This window comes from Penaeus vannamei, chromosome 34, assembly GCF_042767895.1.
Source record: "Penaeus vannamei isolate JL-2024 chromosome 34, ASM4276789v1, whole genome shotgun sequence".
In the NCBI taxonomy this organism is placed as follows: Eukaryota; Metazoa; Arthropoda; class Malacostraca; order Decapoda; family Penaeidae; genus Penaeus; species Penaeus vannamei.
Window position 1 is genome coordinate 4,713,461 of NC_091582.1, and position 22,500 is coordinate 4,735,960.

The 22,500-nt window shown below is 47.2% G+C and overlaps 1 protein-coding gene across 1 annotated transcript in view; it reads left to right on the forward strand.

Moving 5' to 3' along the window:
- LOC113828330 (zygotic gap protein knirps-like) overlaps positions 1-22,500 on the forward strand; it is a 47,161-nt gene that overhangs the window by 24,570 nt on the left and 91 nt on the right. The window contains exons 3-4 of the mRNA XM_070113270.1: positions 19,357-19,508; positions 20,547-22,500. The exon at positions 20,547-22,500 is cut by the window's right edge and continues 91 nt beyond it. Coding sequence (XP_069969371.1) covers positions 19,357-19,508; positions 20,547-21,744 — 1,350 coding nt within the window. The 3' untranslated portion in view covers positions 21,745-22,500. The remainder of the gene's footprint in view (positions 1-19,356; positions 19,509-20,546) is intronic.

Consider the following 22,500-nt stretch of genomic DNA (forward strand, 5'->3'; position numbering starts at 1 on the left):
TCCTCCTCCTCCTCCTTCTTTTTCTTCTTCTCCTCCCCATCCTCCTCCTCCTCCTTCTCCTCCTCCTCCCCCCCCTACCCCTCCTCATCCTTTTCCTTTTCCCCCGTCCTCCTCCTTCTCCTCCCCCTCCACCTCCACCAACTCCACCACCTCCTTTCCCCTCCTCCTCCCCCTCCTCCCCCTCCCCCCTTCTCCAACCACCTCCATTCCCTCCCCCTCCTTATTCTTTTCCTACAATCATTCACGCCCAACATTTCGACGAAAGACGCAGAAGGGGGGAGAGCCGGTCATCAGAAGAGCCGCCTTTAACCCAATAAAAGGGCGGGAACGTCGGCCAGCGGCTCAGTCAGGCAGATGGCGAGGGGGCGCGTAGTTCATGTCTACTTTTCTACGCCAAACAAAGGAACTTGTAGTGTCACTGTTTGCTGTTCTCTTGGCGTCTGTTGGCTGAGTATGCTGCTTGGTTTTAATTTGCCGGGCTTGTTAGCATTCGTACCGACGGGTAAATTTCAGCATTGGAGAAAAAAAAGGGGGATTTGTTCCGTCAGTGGAGGATTTTTTTTTTTTTCTCTCTCTCTTTTTTAAACTGTTATTGATAAAATAATAAGTACAATAAATAATAATAAATGAATAAAATGAATAATAAAATAAAAAGGAGGATTTGTTCCGCCTTTGGTCAGTAGAGGATTTTTTTTTTCTTTCTCTTTTTCGAGACGGTTTTTCGGCGCTTTTCCAGACCGCAAGATGGCGGCCGGTACGTCTTGGCTTGCCGTCGCTGTCTTTCCGTTCCTTTTCCTCGCTCGCGCTGTCCCCTTTTCGGATTTTCTCTTTTTGTTTCAGACTGAGAGAGAGAGAGAGAGACGCCAGAAAAGAGAGAGAGAGACGCTAGAAGAGAGAGAGAGAGACGCTAGAAGAGAGAGAGAGAGAGACGCTAGAAGAGAGAGAGAGAGAGAGAGAGAGACGCTAGAAGAGAGTGAGAAAGAGAGAGAGAGAGACGCTAGAAGAGAAAGAGAGAGAGAGAGAGAACCATCTCGCCATCTCTCTCCTCACACAATTCACACAGAGTGAAGGACGATGAAACAACCCCCCCCCTGCCCCTCCCCCTCCCCATCCCACCCCCACCCCCACCCTCAAGCAAGGAAAAGGAAGCAAAGAAAACCTCTTTCCAAAAAAAAAAAAAAAAAAATCACTGACCGCTTCTCGAGCATAATTCGAGGTGTTCGTTTTCTTTCGTCGCAAGTTTTTTTTTTTTTTTTTTTCTTCTCTCCCGAAAGTCTTGACAGTCCTCTGACGTCCAAGGAAAGATGGCGACGAGCATTTTCGTATTTTTGTTCACTTAAAGAGGTTTTGCGTGACCTTGCCGGCCGCCGTTTTGTCTCACACTTGCGGTTACGCTTTTAGCTCAAGATTTAGAGCTTATGTGGCCATGTGTGCTGAGTGGAAGAGCTTTCTGAAGGCCCAATATACTTTAAGATGTTTATTTCCTTTGGGTGCAAATGTGATTCCAACATACTTTAAGAAATATGTTTGTTTTTAGGTGTAAATAAGATTCCAACATACTTTAAGAAATATGTTTATTTTTAGGTGTAAATAAGATTCCAACATACTTTAAGAAATATGTATATATACTTTAGGTGTAAATAAGATTGCAACATACTTTAAGAAATATATATATATACTTTAGGTATAGATAAGATTGCAACATACTTTAAGAAATATGTATATACTTTAGGTGTAAATAAGATTCCAACATACTTTAAGAAATATATATATACTTTAGGTGTAAATAAGATTGCAACATACTTTAAGAAATATGTATATACTTTAGGTGTAAATAAGATTGCAACATACTTTAAGAAATATATATATATACTTTAGGTATAAATAAGATTGCAACATACTTTAAGAAATATATATATATACTTTAGGTATAAATAAGATTGCAACATACTTTAAGAAATATATATATATATACTTTAGGTATAAATAAGATTGCAACATACTTTAAGAAATATATATATATACTTTAGGTATAAATAAGATTGCAACATACTTTAAGAAATATATATATATACTTTAGGTATAAATAAGATTGCAACATACTTTAAGAAATATGTATATACTTTAGGTGTAAATAAGATTGCAACATACTTTAAGAAATATGTATATACTTTAGGTGTAAATAAGATTGCAACATACTTTAAGAAATATGTATATACTTTAGGTGTAAATAAGATTGCAACATACTTTAAGAAATATATATATATACTTTAGGTATAAATAAGATTGCAACATACTTTAAGAAATATATATATATACTTTAGGTATAAATAAGATTGCAACATACTTTAAGAAATATATATATATATACTTTAGGTATAAATAAGATTGCAACATACTTTAAGAAATATATATATATACTTTAGGTATAAATAAGATTGCAACATACTTTAAGAAATATATATATATACTTTAGGTATAAATAAGATTGCAACATACTTTAAGAAATATGTATATACTTTAGGTGTAAATAAGATTGCAACATACTTTAAGAAATATATATATATACTTTAGGTATAAATAAGATTGCAACATACTTTAAGAAATATATATATATACTTTAGGTATAAATAAGATTGCAACATACTTTAAGAAATATATATATATATACTTTAGGTATAAATAAGATTGCAACATACTTTAAGAAATATATATATATATATATATATATATATATATATATATATATATATATATATATATATATATATATATATATATATATATATATACTTTAGGTGTAAATAAAACTTCAACATACTTTAAGAAATATATATATATACTTTAGGTGTAAATAAAACTGCAACATTCTTTGAAAACTATAGATGATTCAGACGTAAATAAAATTTCTCAAACTTAAGGCCGTATACTTTAGGTCCGTATTCTTTTCCTTTCCCTTCGTTTCCCTTTCCATTCTGATATTATTTTTTCTCTCTTCCCCGTCTCATCCCCTCAAGCACTTCGCAATGAGAGCGTGAAAATACGAAACCACACGGAGCGTAAACCTTTCAAGCCACCCATGTCAAACAATAGAGTCCCGGTGATATTTGGTTGCATAACAAAACAGTTTAAAAAGCCCGCCATTTTTGTGAGGCGATGTTATGGCCCCGACCGCCATACCGCAAACCTGTAATTATGTGCCTTATTACGTACTATAATCAGAGCAATTTGGTTGTTTGTTTATGCATAAGTACAATTAGATATCCCGTAAAAAGGGGAGCTTATTTTGATAACTTAATAGTGACACGTGGTGTGAAAAAGGTGTATATTTTATGAAGTTATAAGTAATATGTTTACAAAAGGACGAGGTAAAGCGTTTCAGCTCGCTCTCAATCCCTTGTTGGGGCTCAGTGTTTATAGTCCACAAGGCCAGGTTGTGGAATCAAGTCCTCCACGTGCTTGCTCGACCCTTCTTCAAGGTGCTCGCGATCGTCTTTTGTTTTCTTCTTCCTGTGTTTATTGTTTCGCGCTCCCGTGCTCTGATTGGTGGATCTCTTCTTTGTTGCATTGTTATGATTATCATTTATTCATACCTATATAGAGAATGACCTCGTTTATCCACTTACTGCAGGAACATTTCGCAGAAGATTTATACAGATGACTTAATAGATAATTGTGTGTCGGAATCTCTGTGTGTGTTTGTGTGTGTGTGTCTGTGTATGTGTATGTGTGTGTGTGTGTGTGTTTGTGTGCCTGTGTCTGTGTTTGTGTGTGCCTGTGTCTGTGTTTGTGTGTGCCTGTGTGTGTGTGCCTGTGTTTGTGTTTGTGTGTGTGTGTGTATGTGTTTGTGCGTGTGTGTGTGTTTATGTCTGCGTGTGTGTGTGTGCCTGTGTGTGTGTATTTGTGTGTGCCTGTGGATGTGTTTGGGCGTGCCTTTGTGTGTGTGTGTGTGTTTGTGTGCCTGGGTCTGTGTTTGTGTGTTTGTGTGCCTGTGTATCCTGGTGTGTGTCTGTGTATGTGTTTGTGCGTGTGTGTGTGTGTGTGTTTGTGTCTGCGTATGTGTGTGTGCCTGTGTCTGTATTTGTGTGTGCCTGTGTCTGTGTGTGTGTGTGTTTGTGTGTCTGTGTTTGTGTGTGCCTGTGTGTGTGTGTGTTTGTGTGTCTCTGTGTGTGCGTGCCTGTGTGTGTGTGTGTGTTTGTGTGTGCCTGTATCTGTGTTTGCGTGTGCCTGTGTGTGTGTGTTTGTGTGCCTGTGCCTGTGTCTGTGTCTGTGTGTGCGTGTGTGTGTGTGCTAATGGAGGTCACGGTTTCCTGATTTCCATTCGTTATTGTATTTCTTTCCCAAATACACCAAAGAAATACAGCGGAGCAAATTAGAGCTAATCATGTATTTTCTCTCATATTTTCATTGCGAAAAAAGATGATGATGTCGCATTAGTCACGATTGTTCAGGAACGAAATGTAGTTTTATTCGAGCTATAACAACGATGATGAAAACGCGAACAATACTAGCAATAACATTTTTAACATCAGTAACGAATGATACGTGTTATTATCTCATTCTCCAGGGATTCTATAACATCAAGGGCGGCATTAAACCACAAACATTTTTTCTTTCTTTATTTATTTTTTTTCTTTATTTTTTTCTTTATTTATTTTTTTCTTTATTTTTTTTCTTTATTTATTTTTTTTCTTTATTTTTTTTCTTTATTTTTTTTTCTTTATTCAAAGTATTCTCAACTGTAGACAGATGTTGTTACCATTAAGTTACTGTCAGTTTGAAATGATATTTATGTACAAGATTTCATAACATGATTGTAAGAGTTGTATATATATATATATATATTTTTTATTTTCTTTCTCTTATAATATATGTAGCCAGCAGCTTTAAAGATATTCTTTCTCTCAATAACATCAATAACAAATTAATAACAAAGAAATAACCACAGGATTTCTAGGCTAAATGCTAAAATACCAGAAATTCCTTAAATTACCTAAAAGATATTATAGGTAACACTATTCCGTTTAAGAAAACCCACGCTTATAACGGACATCGGTATCATTAGCGTTTTAATTAATGCATTGAACACTAATAACATTTCGAATCAGTTCTAAATTGTTCTCTCTCCCCGCAGTCGTTATAACACTTCCTAATCAGTTGTTCTAACAGCATAGCCCGTTCTAACTGGCTCTCCCCCCCCTCCACCCCCCTCCCCCTTCCACCCCCCTCCCCCCTCCACCCCCCCTCCACCCTCCACCTCCCTCCCCCCCTTCCGAATCGTTATAACATTTCTAATCATTTCTTTTCATTGCATATGCCCCCCCCCCACCCCACACCCCCACTCCTCACCCCCCTGCAGTCGATCTATTCCCAACTTGTTCTTCTAACCGCCAGCCGCCCCCCCCCTCCCCCTCCCCACCCAGTTATAACATGCTTAACCGGTTCTTCTAACACCACTAGTCGTTCTAACCGCACCCCCCACCCCCCTTCCGATGATATAACTTTCCCAATCCTAATCTCCCCCAGTCATTTTACCATTCCTTATAAGTTCTTCTATAGGTTCAAGCCGTTCTAACCCCCCTCCCCCCCCCCTTCAATATGATATTTTTAATCCTTTCTAACACCACAGGCCGTTCTAATCGCCCCCCCTCCCACCCCCTCGTCAATATGACATTTCTAATCATTTCTAGTACCGCAGGCCGTTCTACCCGCCCTCCCCCCCCCCCCCCCCGCTTCCGAATCAGCATAACATTTCTAATCATTTCTAAGACTACGAGCAATTCTAATGCCTCCCCCCCCCCCTTCCCATGCTGTGTGCTGTGCTGGCGCAGCGGTAAGGTGCTGGTCTAGCAATCTTGCGGACCTGCGTTCAATCCCACGCCCGGCCAGTGAGTGGTAACCCCGGCCACTCCTTGCACACAGGGGGAGATTTAGGCAAAATAAAACAGACAGTATGTCACAGCAAAGAATATCCATTGTAAGAAATGGAATTAAAACTAAATCTTAAATCTTAAATCAATATAACATTTTCTAAGCCTTTCCAACACCACGAGCCGTTCTAACGATTCAGTATAACATTTTCTAATCATTCTAACGCCTCTCCCCCCCCCTTCCCAATCAATATAACATTCCTAATCCTCTCCAACACCACAAGCCGTTCTGACCCCCCTCCCCCCCCCATTCAATATAACATTCCTAATCCTCTCCAACACCACAAGCCGTTCTGACCGCCCTTCCCCCCATTCAATATAACATTCCTAATCCTTTCCAACACCACAAGCCGTTCTGACCCCCCTCCCCCCCCATTCAGTATAACATTCCTAATCCTCTCCAACACCACAAGCCGTTCTGACCGCCCTTCCCCCCATTCAATATAACATTCCTAATCCTTTCCAACACCACAAGCCGTTCTGACCCCCCTCCCCCCCCATTCAGTATAACATTCCTAATCCTCTCCAACACCACAAGCCGTTCTGACCGCCCTTCCCCCCATTCAATATAACATCCCTAATCCTTTCCAACACCACAAGCCGTTCTGACCGCCCTTCCCCTCATTCAATATAACATTCCTAATCCTTTCCAACACCACAAGCCGTTCTGACCCCCCTCCCCCCCCCATTCAATGTAACATTTCTAATCCTCTCCAACACCACGAGCCGTTCTGACCCCCCTCCCCCCCCATTCAATATAACATTTCTAATCCTCTCCAACACCACGAGCCGTTCTGACCCCCCTCCCCCCCCATTCAATATAACATTTCTAATCCTCTCCAACACCACAAGCCGTTCTGACCCCCCTCCCCCCCCCATTCAATGTAACATTTCTAATCATTTCCAACACCACGAGCCGTTCTGACCCCCCTCCCCCCCCATTCAATATAACATTTCTAATCATTTCCAACACCACGAGCCGTTCTGACCCCCCTCCCCCCCCATTCAATATAACATTCCTAATCCTCTCCAACACCACAAGCCGTTCTGACCCCCCTCCCCCCCCCATTCAATGTAACATTTCTAATCATTTCCAACACCACGAGCCGTTCTGACCCCCCTCCCCCCCCATTCAATATAACATTTCTAATCATTTCCAACACCACGAGCCGTTCTGACCGCCCTTCCCCCCATTCAATATAACATTTCTAATCATTTCCAACACCACGAGCCGTTCTGACCCCCCTCCCCCCCCATTCAATATAACATTTCTAATCATTTCCAACGCCACGAGCCGTTCTGACCGCCCCCTCCCCCCATTCAATATAACATTCCTAATCCTTTCCAACACCACGAGCCGTTCTGACCGCCCCCTCCCCTTCCCATTCAATATAACATTCCTAATAATTTCCAACACCACAGGCCGTTCTAACCCCCTTCCCCTCATTCAATATAACATATCTAATCATTTCCAACACCACGAGCCGTTCTGACCGCCCCCTCCCCCCATTCAATATAACATTCCTAATCCTTTCCAACACCACGAGCCGTTCTGACCGCCCCCTCCCCCCATTCAATATAACATTCCTAATCCTTTCCAACACCACGAGCCGTTCTGACCGCCCCCTCCACCCCATTCAATATAACATTTCTAATCCTTTCCAACACCACAAGCCGTTCTGACCGCCCTTCCCCCCATTCAATATAACATTCCTAATCCTCTCCAACGCCACGAGCCGTTCTAACCCCCCTCCCCCCCCCATTCAATATAACATTCCTAATCCTTTCCAACACCACGAGCCGTTCTGACCGCCCCCTCCCCCCATTCAATATAACATCCCTAATCCTTTCCAACACCACAAGCCGTTCTGACCGCCCTTCCCCCCATTCAATATAACATTCCTAATCATTTCCAACGCCACGAGCCGTTCTGACCCCCCTCCCCCCCCCATTCAATATAACATTCCTAATCCTTTCCAACACCACGAGCCGTTCTGACCGCCCCCTCCCCCCATTCAATATAACATCCCTAATCCTTTCCAACCCCACAAGCCGTTCTGACCGCCCTTCCCCTCATTCAATATAACATTCCTAATCCTTTCCAACACCACGAGCCGTTCCGACCGCCCCCTCCCCCCATTCAATATAACATCCCTAATCCTTTCCAACACCACAAGCCGTTCTGACCGCCCTTCTCCCCATTCAATATAACACTTCTAATCCTCTCCAACACCACAAGCCGTTCTGACCGCCCTTCCCCCCATTCAATATAACATTTCTAATCCTCTCCAACACCACCAGCCCCTCTAACCGCCCTTCCCCCCCTTCAATATAACACTTCTAATCCTCTCCAACACCACAAGCCGTTCTGACCGCCCTTCCCCCCATTCAATATAACATTTCTAATCCTTTCCAACACCACAAGCCGTTCTAACCGCCCTTCCCCCCATTCAATATAACATTCCTAATCCTTTCCAACACCACAAGCCGTTCTAACCGCCCTTCCCCCCATTCAATATAACATTCCTAATCCTCTCCAACACCACAAGCCGTTCTAACCGCCCTTCCCCCCATTCACTATAACATTCCTAATCCTTTCCAACACCACAAGCCGTTCTGACCGCCCTTCCCCCCATTCAATATAACATTTCTAATCCTCTCCCACACCACGAGCCGTTCTGACCGCCCTTCCCCCCATTCAATATAACATTTCTAATCCTCTCCAACACCACGAGCCGTTCTGACCGCCCTTCCCCCCATTCAATATAACATTTCTAATCCTCTCCAACACCACGAGCCGTTCTGACCGCCCTTCCCCCCATTCAATATAACATTTCTAATCCTCTCCAACACCACGAGCCGTTCTGACCGCCCTTCCCCCCATTCAATATAACATTTCTAATCCTCTCCAACACCACGAGCCGTTCTGACCGCCCTTCCCCCCATTCAATATAACATTTCTAATCCTCTCCAACACCACAAGCCGTTCTAACCGCCCTTCCCCCCATTCAATATAACACTTCTAATCCTCTCCAACACCACAAGCCGTTCTGACCGCCCTTCCCCCCATTCAATATAACACTTCTAATCCTCTCCAACACCACAAGCCGTTCTGACCGCCCTTCCCCCCATTCAATATAACATTTCTAATCCTCTCCAACACCACGAGCCGTTCTGACCGCCCTTCCCCCCATTCAATATAACATTTCTAATCCTCTCCAACACCACGAGCCGTTCTGACCGCCCTTCCCCCCATTCAATATAACACTTCTAATCCTCTCCAACACCACGAGCCGTTCTGACCGCCCTTCCCCCCATTCAATATAACACTTCTAATCCTCTCCAACACCACAAGCCGTTCTAACCGCCCTTCCCCCCATTCAATATAACATTCCTAATCCTCTCCAACACCACAAGCCGTTCTGACCGCCCTTCCCCCCAATCAATATAACATTTCTAATCCTCTCCAACACCACAAGCCGTTCTAACCGCCCTTCCCCCCATTCAATATAACACTTCTAATCCTCTCCAACACCACAAGCCGTTCTGACCGCCCTTCCCCCCATTCAATATAACACTTCTAATCCTCTCCAACACCACAAGCCGTTCTGACCGCCCTTCCCCCCATTCAATATAACACTTCTAATCCTCTCCAACACCACAAGCCGTTCTGACCGCCCTTCCCCCCAATCAATATAACATTTCTAATCCTCTCCAACACCACAAGCCGTTCTGACCGCCCTTCCCCCCAATCAATATAACATTTCTAATCCTCTCCAACACCACAAGCCGTTCTAACCGCCCTTCCCCCCAATCAATATAACATTTCTAATCCTCTCCAACACCACAAGCCGTTCTGACCGCCCTTCCCCCCATTCAATATAACATTTCTAATCCTCTCCAACACCACAAGCCGTTCTAACCGCCCTTCCCCCCATTCAATATAACACTTCTAATCCTCTCCAACACCACAAGCCGTTCTAACCGCCCTTCCCCCCATTCAATATAACACTTCTAATCCTCTCCAACACCACAAGCCGTTCTGACCGCCCTTCCCCCCAATCAATATAACATTTCTAATCCTCTCCAACACCACAAGCCGTTCTAACCGCCCTTCCCCCCATTCAATATAACACTTCTAATCCTCTCCAACACCACAAGCCGTTCTGACCGCCCTTCCCCCCATTCAATATAACACTTCTAATCCTCTCCAACACCACAAGCCGTTCTGACCGCCCTTCCCCCCATTCAATATAACACTTCTAATCCTCTCCAACACCACAAGCCGTTCTGACCGCCCTTCCCCCCATTCAATATAACATTCCTAATCCTCTCCAACACCACAAGCCGTTCTGACCGCCCTTCCCCCCAATCAATATAACATTTCTAATCCTCTCCAACACCACAAGCCGTTCTAACCGCCCTTCCCCCCAATCAATATAACATTTCTAATCCTCTCCAACACCACAAGCCGTTCTGACCGCCCTTCCCCCCATTCAATATAACATTTCTAATCCTCTCCAACACCACAAGCCGTTCTGACCGCCCTTCCCCCCATTCAATATAACACTTCTAATCCTCTCCAACACCACAAGCCGTTCTAACCGCCCTTCCCCCCATTCAATATAACATTCCTAATCCTCTCCAACACCACGAGCCGTTCTGACCGCCCTTCCCCCCATTCAATATAACACTTCTAATCCTCTCCAACACCACAAGCCGTTCTGACCGCCCTTCCCCCCATTCAATATAACACTTCTAATCCTCTCCAACACCACAAGCCGTTCTGACCGCCCTTCCCCCCATTCAATATAACACTTCTAATCCTCTCCAACACCACAAGCCGTTCTGACCGCCCTTCCCCCCATTCAATATAACATTTCTAATCCTCTCCAACACCACAAGCCGTTCTAACCGCCCTTCCCCCCATTCAATATAACATTTCTAATCCTCTCCAACACCACAAGCCGTTCTGACCGCCCTTCCCCCCAATCAATATAACATTTCTAATCCTCTCCAACACCACAAGCCGTTCTAACCGCCCTTCCCCCCATTCAATATAACACTTCTAATCCTCTCCAACACCACAAGCCGTTCTGACCGCCCTTCCCCCCATTCAATATAACATTCCTAATCCTCTCCAACACCACGAGCCGTTCTGACCGCCCTTCCCCCCAATCAATATAACATTTCTAATCCTCTCCAACACCACAAGCCGTTCTGACCGCCCTTCCCCCCAATCAATATAACATTTCTAATCCTCTCCAACACCACGAGCCGTTCTGACCGCCCTTCCCCCCATTCAATATAACATTCCTAATCCTCTCCAACACCACGAGCCGTTCTGACCGCCCTTCCCCCCAATCAATATAACATTTCTAATCCTCTCCAACACCACGAGCCGTTCTGACCGCCCTTCCCCCCAATCAATATAACATTTCTAATCCTCTCCAACACCACGAGCCGTTCTGACCGCCCTTCCCCCCATTCAATATAACATTCCTAATCCTCTCCAACACCACGAGCCGTTCTGACCGCCCTTCCCCCCAATCAATATAACATTTCTAATCCTCTCCAACACCACGAGCCGTTCTGACCGCCCTTCCCCCCAATCAATATAACATTTCTAATCCTCTCCAACACCACAAGCCGTTCTAACCGCCCTTCCCCCCATTCAATATAACATTCCTAATCCTCTCCAACACCACGAGCCGTTCTGACCGCCCTTCCCCCCAATCAATATAACATTTCTAATCCTCTCCAACACCACAAGCCGTTCTGACCGCCCTTCCCCCCATTCAATATAACATTTCTAATCCTCTCCAACACCACAAGCCGTTCTGACCGCCCTTCCCCCCATTCAATATAACATTTCTAATCCTCTCCAACACCACAAGCCGTTCTGACCGCCCTTCCCCCCATTCAATATAACATTTCTAATCCTCTCCAACACCACAAGCCGTTCTGACCGCCCTTCCCCCCATTCAATATAACATTCCTAATCCTTTCCAACACCACGAGCCGTTCTGACCGCCCTTCCCCCCATTCAATATAACACTTCTAATCCTCTCCAACACCACAAGCCGTTCTGACCGCCCTTCCCCCCATTCAATATAACACTTCTAATCCTCTCCAACACCACAAGCCGTTCTGACCGCCCTTCCCCCCAATCAATATAACATTTCTAATCCTCTCCAACACCACAAGCCGTTCTAACCGCCCTTCCCCCCATTCAATATAACACTTCTAATCCTCTCCAACACCACAAGCCGTTCTGACCGCCCTTCCCCCCATTCAATATAACATTTCTAATCCTCTCCAACACCACAAGCCGTTCTGACCGCCCTTCCCCCCATTCAATATAACATTTCTAATCCTCTCCAACACCACGAGCCGTTCTGACCGCCCTTCCCCCCATTCAATATAACATTTCTAATCCTCTCCAACACCACAAGCCGCTCTGGCCGCCCTGCCCCCCATTCAATATAACATTTCTAATCCTCTCCAACACCACAAGCCGTTCTGACCGCCCTTCCCCCCATTCAATATAACATTTCTAATCCTCTCCAACACCACAAGCCGTTCTGACCGCCCTTCCCCCCATTCAATATAACATTTCTAATCCTCTCCAACACCACAAGCCGTTCTGACCGCCCTTCCCCCCATTCAATATAACATTTCTAATCCTCTCCAACACCACAAGCCGTTCTGACCGCCCTTCCCCCCATTCAAAATAACATTTCTAATTCTCTCCAACACCACACGCCCTTCTGGCCGCCCCTCCCCCCATTCAATATAACATTCCTAATCCTCTCCAACACCACGAGCCGTTCTAACCGCCCTTCCCCCCATTCAATATAACATTCCTAATCCTCTCCAACACCACAAGCCGTTCTGACCGCCCTTCCCCTCATTCAATATAACATTCCTAATCCTCTCCAACACCACGAGCCGTTCTGACCGCCCTTCCCCCCATTCAATATAACATTCCTAATCCTCTCCAACACCACAAGCCGTTCTAACCGCCCTTCCCCTCATTCAATATAACATTCCTAATCCTCTCCAACACCACGAGCCGTTCTGACCGCCCTTCCCCTCATTCAATATAACATTCCTAATCCTCTCCAACACCACGAGCCGTTCTGACCGCCCTTCCCCCCATTCAATATAACATTCCTAATCCTCTCCAACACCACAAGCCGTTCTGACCGCCCTTCCCCCCATTCAATATAACATTCCTAATCCTCTCCAACACCACGAGCCGTTCTGACCGCCCTTCCCCCCATTCAATATAACATTCCTAATCCTCTCCAACACCACAAGCCGTTCTAACCGCCCTTCCCCCCATTCAATATAACATTCCTAATCCTCTCCAACACCACAAGCCGTTCTGACCGCCCTTCCCCCCATTCAATATAACATTCCTAATCCTCTCCAACACCACAAGCCGTTCTGACCGCCCTTCCCCCCATTCAATATAACACTTCTATTCCTCTCCAACACCACAAGCCGTTCTGACCGCCCTTCCCCTCATTCAATATAACATTCCTAATCCTCTCCTCCACCACGCCCCGTTCTGACCGCCCTTCCCCCCATTCAATATAACATTCCTAATCCTCTCCAACACCACGAGCCGTTCTGACCGCCCTTCCCCCCATTCAATATAACATTCCTAATCCTCTCCAACACCACAAGCCGTTCTGACCGCCCTTCCCCCCATTCAATATAACATTCCTAATCCTCTCCAACACCACGAGCCGTTCTGACCGCCCTTCCCCCCATTCCATCTAACATTCCTAATCCTCTCCAACACCACGAGCCGTTCTGACCGCCCTTCCCCCCATTCAATATAACATTCCTAATCCTCTCCAACACCACGAGCCGTTCTGACCGCCCTTCCCCCCATTCAATATAACATTCCTAATCCTTTCCAACACCACAAGCCGTTCTGACCGCCCTTCCCCCCATTCAATATAACATTCCTAATCCTCTCCAACACCACAAGCCGTTCTGACCGCCCTTCCCCCCATTCAATATAACATTCCTAATCCTCTCCAACACCACAAGCCGTTCTGACCGCCCTTCCCCCCATTCAATATAACATTCCTAATCCTCTCCAACACCACAAGCCGTTCTGACCGCCCTTCCCCCCATTCAATATAACATTCCTAATCCTCTCCAACACCACGAGCCGTTCTGACCGCCCTTCCCCCCATTCAATATAACATTCCTAATCCTCTCCAACACCACGAGCCGTTCTGACCGCCCTTCCCCCCATTCAATATAACATTCCTAATCCTCTCCAACACCACGAGCCGTTCTGACCGCCCTTCCCCCCATTCAATATAACATTCCTAATCCTCTCCAACACCACGAGCCGTTCTGACCGCCCTTCCCCCCATTCAATATAACATTCCTAATCCTCTCCAACACCACAAGCCGTTCTGACCGCCCTTCCCCCCATTCAATATAACATTCCTAATCCTCTCCAACACCACAAGCCGTTCTGACCGCCCTTCCCCCCATTCAATATAACATTCCTAATCCTCTCCAACACCACAAGCCGTTCTGACCGCCCTTCCCCCCATTCAATATAACATTTCTAATCCTCTCCAACACCACAAGCCCTTCTGACCGCCCTTCCCCCCATTCAATATAACATTCCTCATCCTGTCCAACACCACGAGCCGTTCTGACCGCCCTTCCCCCCATTCAATATAACATTCCTAATCCTCTCCAACACCACAAGCCGTTCTGACCGCCCTTCCCCCCATTCAATATAACAATCCTAATCCTTTCCTACACCACTCCCCGTTCTCACCGCCCTTCCCCCCATTCAATATAACATTCCTAATCCTCTCCAACACCACAAGCCGTTCTGACCGCCCTTCCCCCCATTCAATATAACATTCCTAATCCTCTCCAACACCACAAGCCGTTCTGACCGCCCTTCCCCCCATTCAATATAACATTCCTAATCCTCTCCAACACCACGAGCCGTTCTGACCGCCCTTCCCCCCATTCAATATAACATTCCTAATCCTCTCCAACACCACAAGCCGTTCTCGCCACCGTTCCCCCCATTCAATATAACATTCCTAATCCTCTCCAACACCACAAGCCGTTCTGACCGCCCTTCCCCCCATTCAATATAACATTCCTAATCCTCTCCAACACCACAAGCCGTTCTGACCGCCCTTCCCCCCATTCAATATAACATTCCTAATCCTCTCCAACACCACAAGCCGTTCTGACCGCCCTTCCCCCCATTCAATATAACATTCCTACTCCTTTCCCACACCACAAGCCGGTCTGACCGCCCTTCCCCCCATTCAATATAACATTCCTCTTCCCCTCCAACACCACAAGCCGTTCTGCCCGCCCTTCCCCCCATTCAATATAACATTCCTAATCCTCTCCAACACCACAAGCCGTTCTGACCGCCCTTCCCCCCATTCAATATAACACTCCTAATCCTTTCCAACAACACAAGCAGTTCTGACCGCCCTTCCCCCCATTCAATATAACATTCCTAATCCTCTCCAACACCACAAGCCGTTCTGACCGCCCTTCCCCCCATTCAATATAACATTCCTAATCCTCTCCAACACCACAAGCCGCTCTGACCGCCCTTCCCCCCATTCAATATAACATTCCTAATCCTCTCCAACACCACAAGCCGTTCTGACCGCCCTTCCCCCCATTCAATATAACATTCCTAATCCTCTCCAACACCACAAGCCGTTCTGACCGCCCTTCCCCCCATTCAATATAACATTCCTAATCCTCTCCAACACCACAAGCCGTTCTGACCGCCCTTCCCCCCATTCAATATAACATTCCTAATCCTCTCCACCACCACAAGCCGTTCTGACCGCCCTTCCCCCCATTCAATATAACATTCCTAATCCTCTCCAACACCACAAGCCGTTCTGACCGCCCTTCCCCCCATTCAATATAACATTCCTAATCCTCTCCAACACCACAAGCCGTTCTGACCGCCCTTCCCCCCATTCAATATAACATTCCTAATCCTCTCCAACACCACAAGCCGTTCTGACCGCCCTTCCCCCCATTCAATATAACATTCCTAATCCTCTCCAACACCACAAGCCGTTCTGACCGCCCTTCCCCCCATTCAATATAACACTTCTAATCCTCTCCAACACCACAAGCCGTTCTGACCGCCCTTCCCCCCATTCAATATAACATTTCTAATCCTCTCCAACACCACAAGCCGTTCTAACCGCCCTTCCCCCCATTCAATATAACACTTCTAATCCTCTCCAACACCACAAGCCGTTCTGACCGCCCTTCCCCCCATTCAATATAACATTCCTAATCCTCTCCAACACCACAAGCCGTTCTGACCGCCCTTCCCCCCATTCAATATAACATTCCTAATACTCTCCAACACCACAAGCCGTTCTGACCGCCCTTCCCCCCATTCAATATAACACTTCTAATCCTCTCCAACACCACAAGCCGTTCTGACCGCCCTTCCCCTCATTCAATATAACATTCCTAATCCTCTCCAACACCACGAGCCGTTCTGACCGCCCTTCCCCCCATTCAATATAACATTCCTAATCCTCTCCAACACCACAAGCCGTTCTAACCGCCCTTCCCCCCATTCAATATAACACTTCTAATCCTCTCCAACACCACAAGCCGTTCTAACCGCCCTTCCCCCCATTCAATATAACACTTCTAATCCTCTCCAACACCACAAGCCGTTCTGACCGCCCTTCCCCCCATTCAATATAACACTTCTAATCCTCTCCAACACCACAAGCCGTTCTAACCGCCCTTCCCCCCATTCAATATAACACTTCTAATCCTCTCCAACACCACAAGCCGTTCTGACCGCCCTTCCCCCCATTCAATATAACACTTCTAATCCTCTCCAACACCACAAGCCGTTCTAACCGCCCTTCCCCCCATTCAATATAACACTTCTAATCCTCTCCAACACCACAAGCCGTTCTGACCGCCCTTCCCCCCATTCAATATAACACTTCTAATCCTCTCCAACACCACAAGCCGTTCTAACCGCCCTTCCCCCCATTCAATATAACACTTCTAATCCTCTCCAACACCACAAGCCGTTCTGACCGCCCTTCCCCCCATTCAATATAACATTCCTAATCCTCTCCAACACCACAAGCCGTTCTGACCGCCCTTCCCCCCATTCAATATAACACTTCTAATCCTCTCCAACACCACAAGCCGTTCTGACCGCCCTTCCCCCCATTCAATATAACATTCCTAATCCTCTCCAACACCACAAGCCGTTCTGACCGCCCTGCCCCGCATTCAATATAACACTTCTAATCCTCTCCAACACCACAAGCCGTTCTGACCGCCCTTCCCCCCATTCAATATAACATTCCTAATCCTCTCCAACACCACAAGCCGTTCTGACCGCCCTTCCCCCCATTCAATATAACACTGCTAATCCTCTCCAACACCACAAGACGTTCCGCCCGCCCTTCCCCCCATTCAATATAACATTCCTAATCCTCTCCAACACCACAAGCCGTTCTGACCGCCCTTCCCCCCATTCAATATAACATTCCTAATCCTCTCCAACACCACAAGCCCATCTGTCCGCCCCTCCCCCCATTCAATATAACACTTCTAATCCTCTCCAACACCACAAGCCGTTCTGACCGCCCTTCCCCCCATTCAATATAAAATTCCTAATCCTCTCCAACACCACGAGCCGTTCTGTCCGCCCTTCCCCCCATTCAATATAACACTTCTAATCCTCTCCAACACCACAAGCCGTTCTGACCGCCCTTCCCCCCATTCAATATAACATTCCTAATCCTCTCCAACACCACAAGCCGTTCTGACCGCCCTTCCCCCCATTCAATATAACATTCCTAATCCTCTCCAACACCACAAGCCGTTCTGACCGCCCTTCCCCCCATTCAATATAACACTTCTAATCCTCTCCAACACCACAAGCCGTTCTGACCGCCCTTCCCCCCATTCAATATAACACTTCTAATCCTCTCCAACACCACAAGCCGTTCTGACCGCCCTTCCCCCCATTCAATATAACACTTCTAATCCTCTCCAACACCACAAGCCGTTCTGACCGCCCTTCCCCCCAATCAATATAACATTTCTAATCGTCTCCAACACCACAAGCCGTTCTAACCGCCCTTCCCCCCATTCAAGATAACAATCCTAATCCCCTCCAACACCACGAGTCGTTCTGACCGCCCTTCCCCCCATTCAATATAACACTTCTAATCCTCTCCAACACCACAAGCCGTTCTGACCGCCCTTCCCCCCATTCAATATAACATTCCTAATCCTCTCCAACACCACGAGCCGTTCTGACCGCCCTTCCCCCCATTCAATATAACATTCCTAATCCTCTCCAACACCACGAGCCGTTCTGACCGCCCTTCCCCCCATTCAATATAACATTCCTAATCCTTTCCAACACCACAAGCCGTTCTGACCGCCCTTCCCCCCAATCAATATAACATTTCTAATCCTCTCCAACACCACAAGCCGTTCTGACCGCCCTTCCCCCCATTCAATATAACATTCCTAATCCTCTCCAACACCACGAGCCGTTCTGACCGCCCTTCCCCCCATTCAATATAACACTTCTAATCCTCTCCAACACCACAAGCCGTTCTGACCGCCCTTCCCCCCAATCAATATAACATTTCTAATCCTCTCCAACACCACAAGCCGTTCTAACCGCCCTTCCCCCCATTCAATATAACATTCCTAATCCTCTCCAACACCACAAGCCGTTCTGACCGCCCTTCCCCCCATTCAATATAACATTCCTAATCCTCTCCAACACCACAAGCCGTTCTGACCGCCCTTCCCCCCATTCAATATAACATTCCTAATCCTCTCCAACACCACAAGCCGTTCTGACCGCCCTTCCCCCCATTCAATATAACATTCCTAATCCTCTCCAACACCACAAGCCGTTCTGACCGCCCTTCCCCCCATTCAATATAACATTTCTAATCCTCTCCAACACCACAAGCCGTTCTGACCGCCCTTCCCCCCATTCAATATAACATTCCTAATCCTCTCCAACACCACAAGCCGTTCTAACCGCCCTTCCCCTCACTCAATATAACATTCCTAATCCTCTCCAACACCACAAGCCGTTCTGACCGCCCTTACCCCCATTCAATATAACATTCCTAATCCTCTCCAACACCACAAGCCGTTCTAACCGCCCTTCCCCTCATTCAATATAACATATCTAATCCTTTCCAACGCCACGAGCCGTTCTAACCCCCCTCCCCCCATTCAATATAACATTTCTAATCCTCTCCAACACCACGAGCCGTTCTAACCGCCCTTCCCCCCATTCAATATAACATTCCTAATCCTTTCCAACGCCACGAGCCGTTCTGACCGCCCCCTCTCCCCGCAGTCGTTCTTCGGGCGGACGTACAACAACGTGTCGTCTCTGGGCGAGTGCAAGAACGGCGGCCGCTGCGTCATCAACAAGAAGAACCGCACCGCCTGCAAGGCCTGCCGCCTGCGCAAGTGCCTGCTCGTGGGCATGTCCAAGAGCGGCTCCAGGTAGGCGCTCTCGCTCTCTCGGGCTCTCGGTTTCGGTCTCTCTCTCTCTCTTGGTCTCTCGGTCTCTCGGTCTCTCGGTCTCTCTTGGTCTCTCGGTCTCTCTTGGTCTCTCGGTCTTTCTTTCTCTCTTTCTCTCTTTCTCTCTTTCTCTCTTTCTCTCTTTCTCTTTCTCTCTCTCTCTCTCTCTCTCTCTCTCTCTCTCTCTCTCTCTCTCTCTCTCTCTCTCTCTCTCTCTCTCTCTCTCTCTCTCTCTCTCACACTCTCACTCTCTCTTCCTTTCTCACTCTCTCTCTCTCACCTTTCCTCTTTCTCTCTCTCCCTCTCCCTCTTCCTCAAGTTCGTTCCTTTCTACTTTTACTCTCAAGATCATTCTAATTTTCACACTCGCCTTCACTCTTACTCTCGGCTTCACTCTACTGTTACGCTTATTCTGAGTCACTTGTTAATTACATATTGGTAGAAGTAAATCTGTATTTTCACTATGACTTTTTTCAGATTTATCAAGTCATGAAATACACATTTTCGTAAATTCGGAGAGTAATATCATTAATAATATATACCTGTAAATATCACATATTATTATGATATGTCGTGATATGTCGTTTGTATTTATACTTTCCTCTTCTCTTTTCTGTTTATCGGTTCCCTTTCTTCCTCTCTCTTTATTTCAGTGTAAAGTCATCTATCGTTTTTCTTTCTTTCTTTCTGTTTTATTTGATCTGAGTATATAGTTCAAGCCTTCATCTTCTCTCCTTCATTTTTTCTTCCTCTTGTCTCAACTTTCCTCCTCCTCATCTCATTTGCTTCTTCCTGTCTCTTTCTCATCTCCTTCCTCCCTCCTTCTCCCATCCATCTCCTTCTCCTCTCCATCTCCCATTCACCTCCTTCTCCTCTCCATCTCCCGTTCATCTCCTTCTCCTCTCCATCTCCCGTTCATCTCCTTCCCTCCATCTCCTCTTCTTTTTGTTTTCTCTTTCTTTCTCTTCGTCCTCGACGCCTCCTCCACCCGCCGTCCTCATTCCTTCCCTCCTTCTGCAGGTACGGACGTCGCTCCAACTGGTTCAAGATCCACTGCCTTCTTCAGGAGCAGGTGTCGCTCACCTCCCCGACGGAGCACGCGTCCCCGGGCACCCTGGCCGTGCAGGAGGCCAAGCGGGCGCTGCAGGGGCTGGCCTCGCAGGGCCCCTCGCCCGCGCAGGACTCCCCTCGGAAGGCCGGAGACGCCGAGGAGGAGCCGCGAGTCCTCATCAAGGAGGAGGACCGCGACTCGCCCGCCCTCAGCAGCCCCGAGTCCCAGGCGTCGGACAATTCCCTGGAGTCGCCCCTGGACCCGCGGAGGCCCCCGGCGCCCTTCCAGCTGTACCCGAAGCTGGGGGCGCTGTCCCCGTTCTTCCTGCACGCGGGCACGGCGCTGGCTAGCCCCTCGTCCCCGTACTCGCGCCTGCCTCTGTACCCTTATCTCTACCCCGTGCTCAGCAGGCCGGCTGAAACCACGCCCGTGTCCTCCCCGCCCGTGTCCTCTCCCTCGCCGTCCCTCTCCCACGCCCGCACGCACTCCCCGGCCAGCGCCCACGAGCCCACCAGCCCTTACTCCCCCCACCTCTCGCACTCCCCGGTCGCCGCCCATTTACGGGAGCTCGCCCACTCGCCCGCCGCCTCCACCAGTCATCTCAGCCTGACGATCACGCCCGCTCACGCCAGCTCCAACGCCCTCGGCAGTCCCCATCTCCACGCACTCAAAAGTCCCCACGCCCATGTCAGCAGCCTTTATATTCACAGAAGTCCCCCTGCCCATAGCAACCCCCCCGCCCACAGCAACTTCCCCCCCATCCGCGGCAGCCCCCAGCCGGCCCACGGGGTCGCCCAGCCCCCGTCGGCACACCACGCCCTCGCCAACAAGGAAAACAACAACAACAGCAACAACCACAACAGCAACAACAGCCACAGCATCGAGGACCTGAGCCAGAAGCCGCGTCCCTCGGGCGACGACCTCGCTCGCCCTGCGTCCCCCCGCTGCGGGGACGAGGCCGACGAGCAGAAGGAACCGATCGACCTCTCGCTCAAGAAGACGCCGCCCACGCCCACGCCCGTGAGCCAGGACCCCGAGTCCAAAGCGACCTCGCCCGCGGACAGCCAGCTCGTGTCCTACAGCATGAAGGTGACCACGGCGTCCCTGAGCCCCGGACAGACGCAGGAAACCTCCACGAGTCCCGTCGACCTCTCCTGCCGAGCCTGAGGAGGACGTCCCCCTCCGCCCGAGCCTGAGGAGGACGTCCCCCTCCGCCCGCCCCTCAACCGCCAGTGTCTCGCCTCGCTAAGACTGTGCTGGCGGCGCGCTTTATAAGGAAAATATATATGTACATATGTATACATAGACAGAGATATATAAAGAAAAAAAACTATATGTTAATGGAATGACGTCATTTCATTAAGTCTGATCACCTTTCGCACAAACGGAGAATTTCGTTAGCAGCGGCGTTATGGTGTTTCATTATGAATAGCATACAATGATACGAGTAACTGTGAGATTATATATAGTTATAAAAGGTTGGTAAAGCTATATACTTGTACAGTGATACAGTGTTACTATTGACAATATCGTTTTATACCAGTGCATAAGTGATAAACCTATATAGTCTAAGTTTTTCAGTTTGTCTATCGAACTTTTATTTGTGTTGTGAATAGATTTATATCGTTTTCTTCTAATTCTTCTTTTCTCTTGGGAATGAATTAGGTAGATTTATCATAATTTTTGTAGTATTGTGCAATGGAATTTTTATATTATAACTGAACTGCATTTCATATTTTCATACTCAATTTCCTGCATTTATCCTTCGTTAAAATTATAAGTAGCAAAAAACAGCGAGATGTTAACTCGCCGTCGTGCGCCACCCTTGAGAAACTAACAAAAGAACCGCGCATGTAAGTCATTCGATCCCAAACCCAAATCCTTTAAGGAGTTCGGATTCTCCTTGAAGAAGTTCAGATTCTC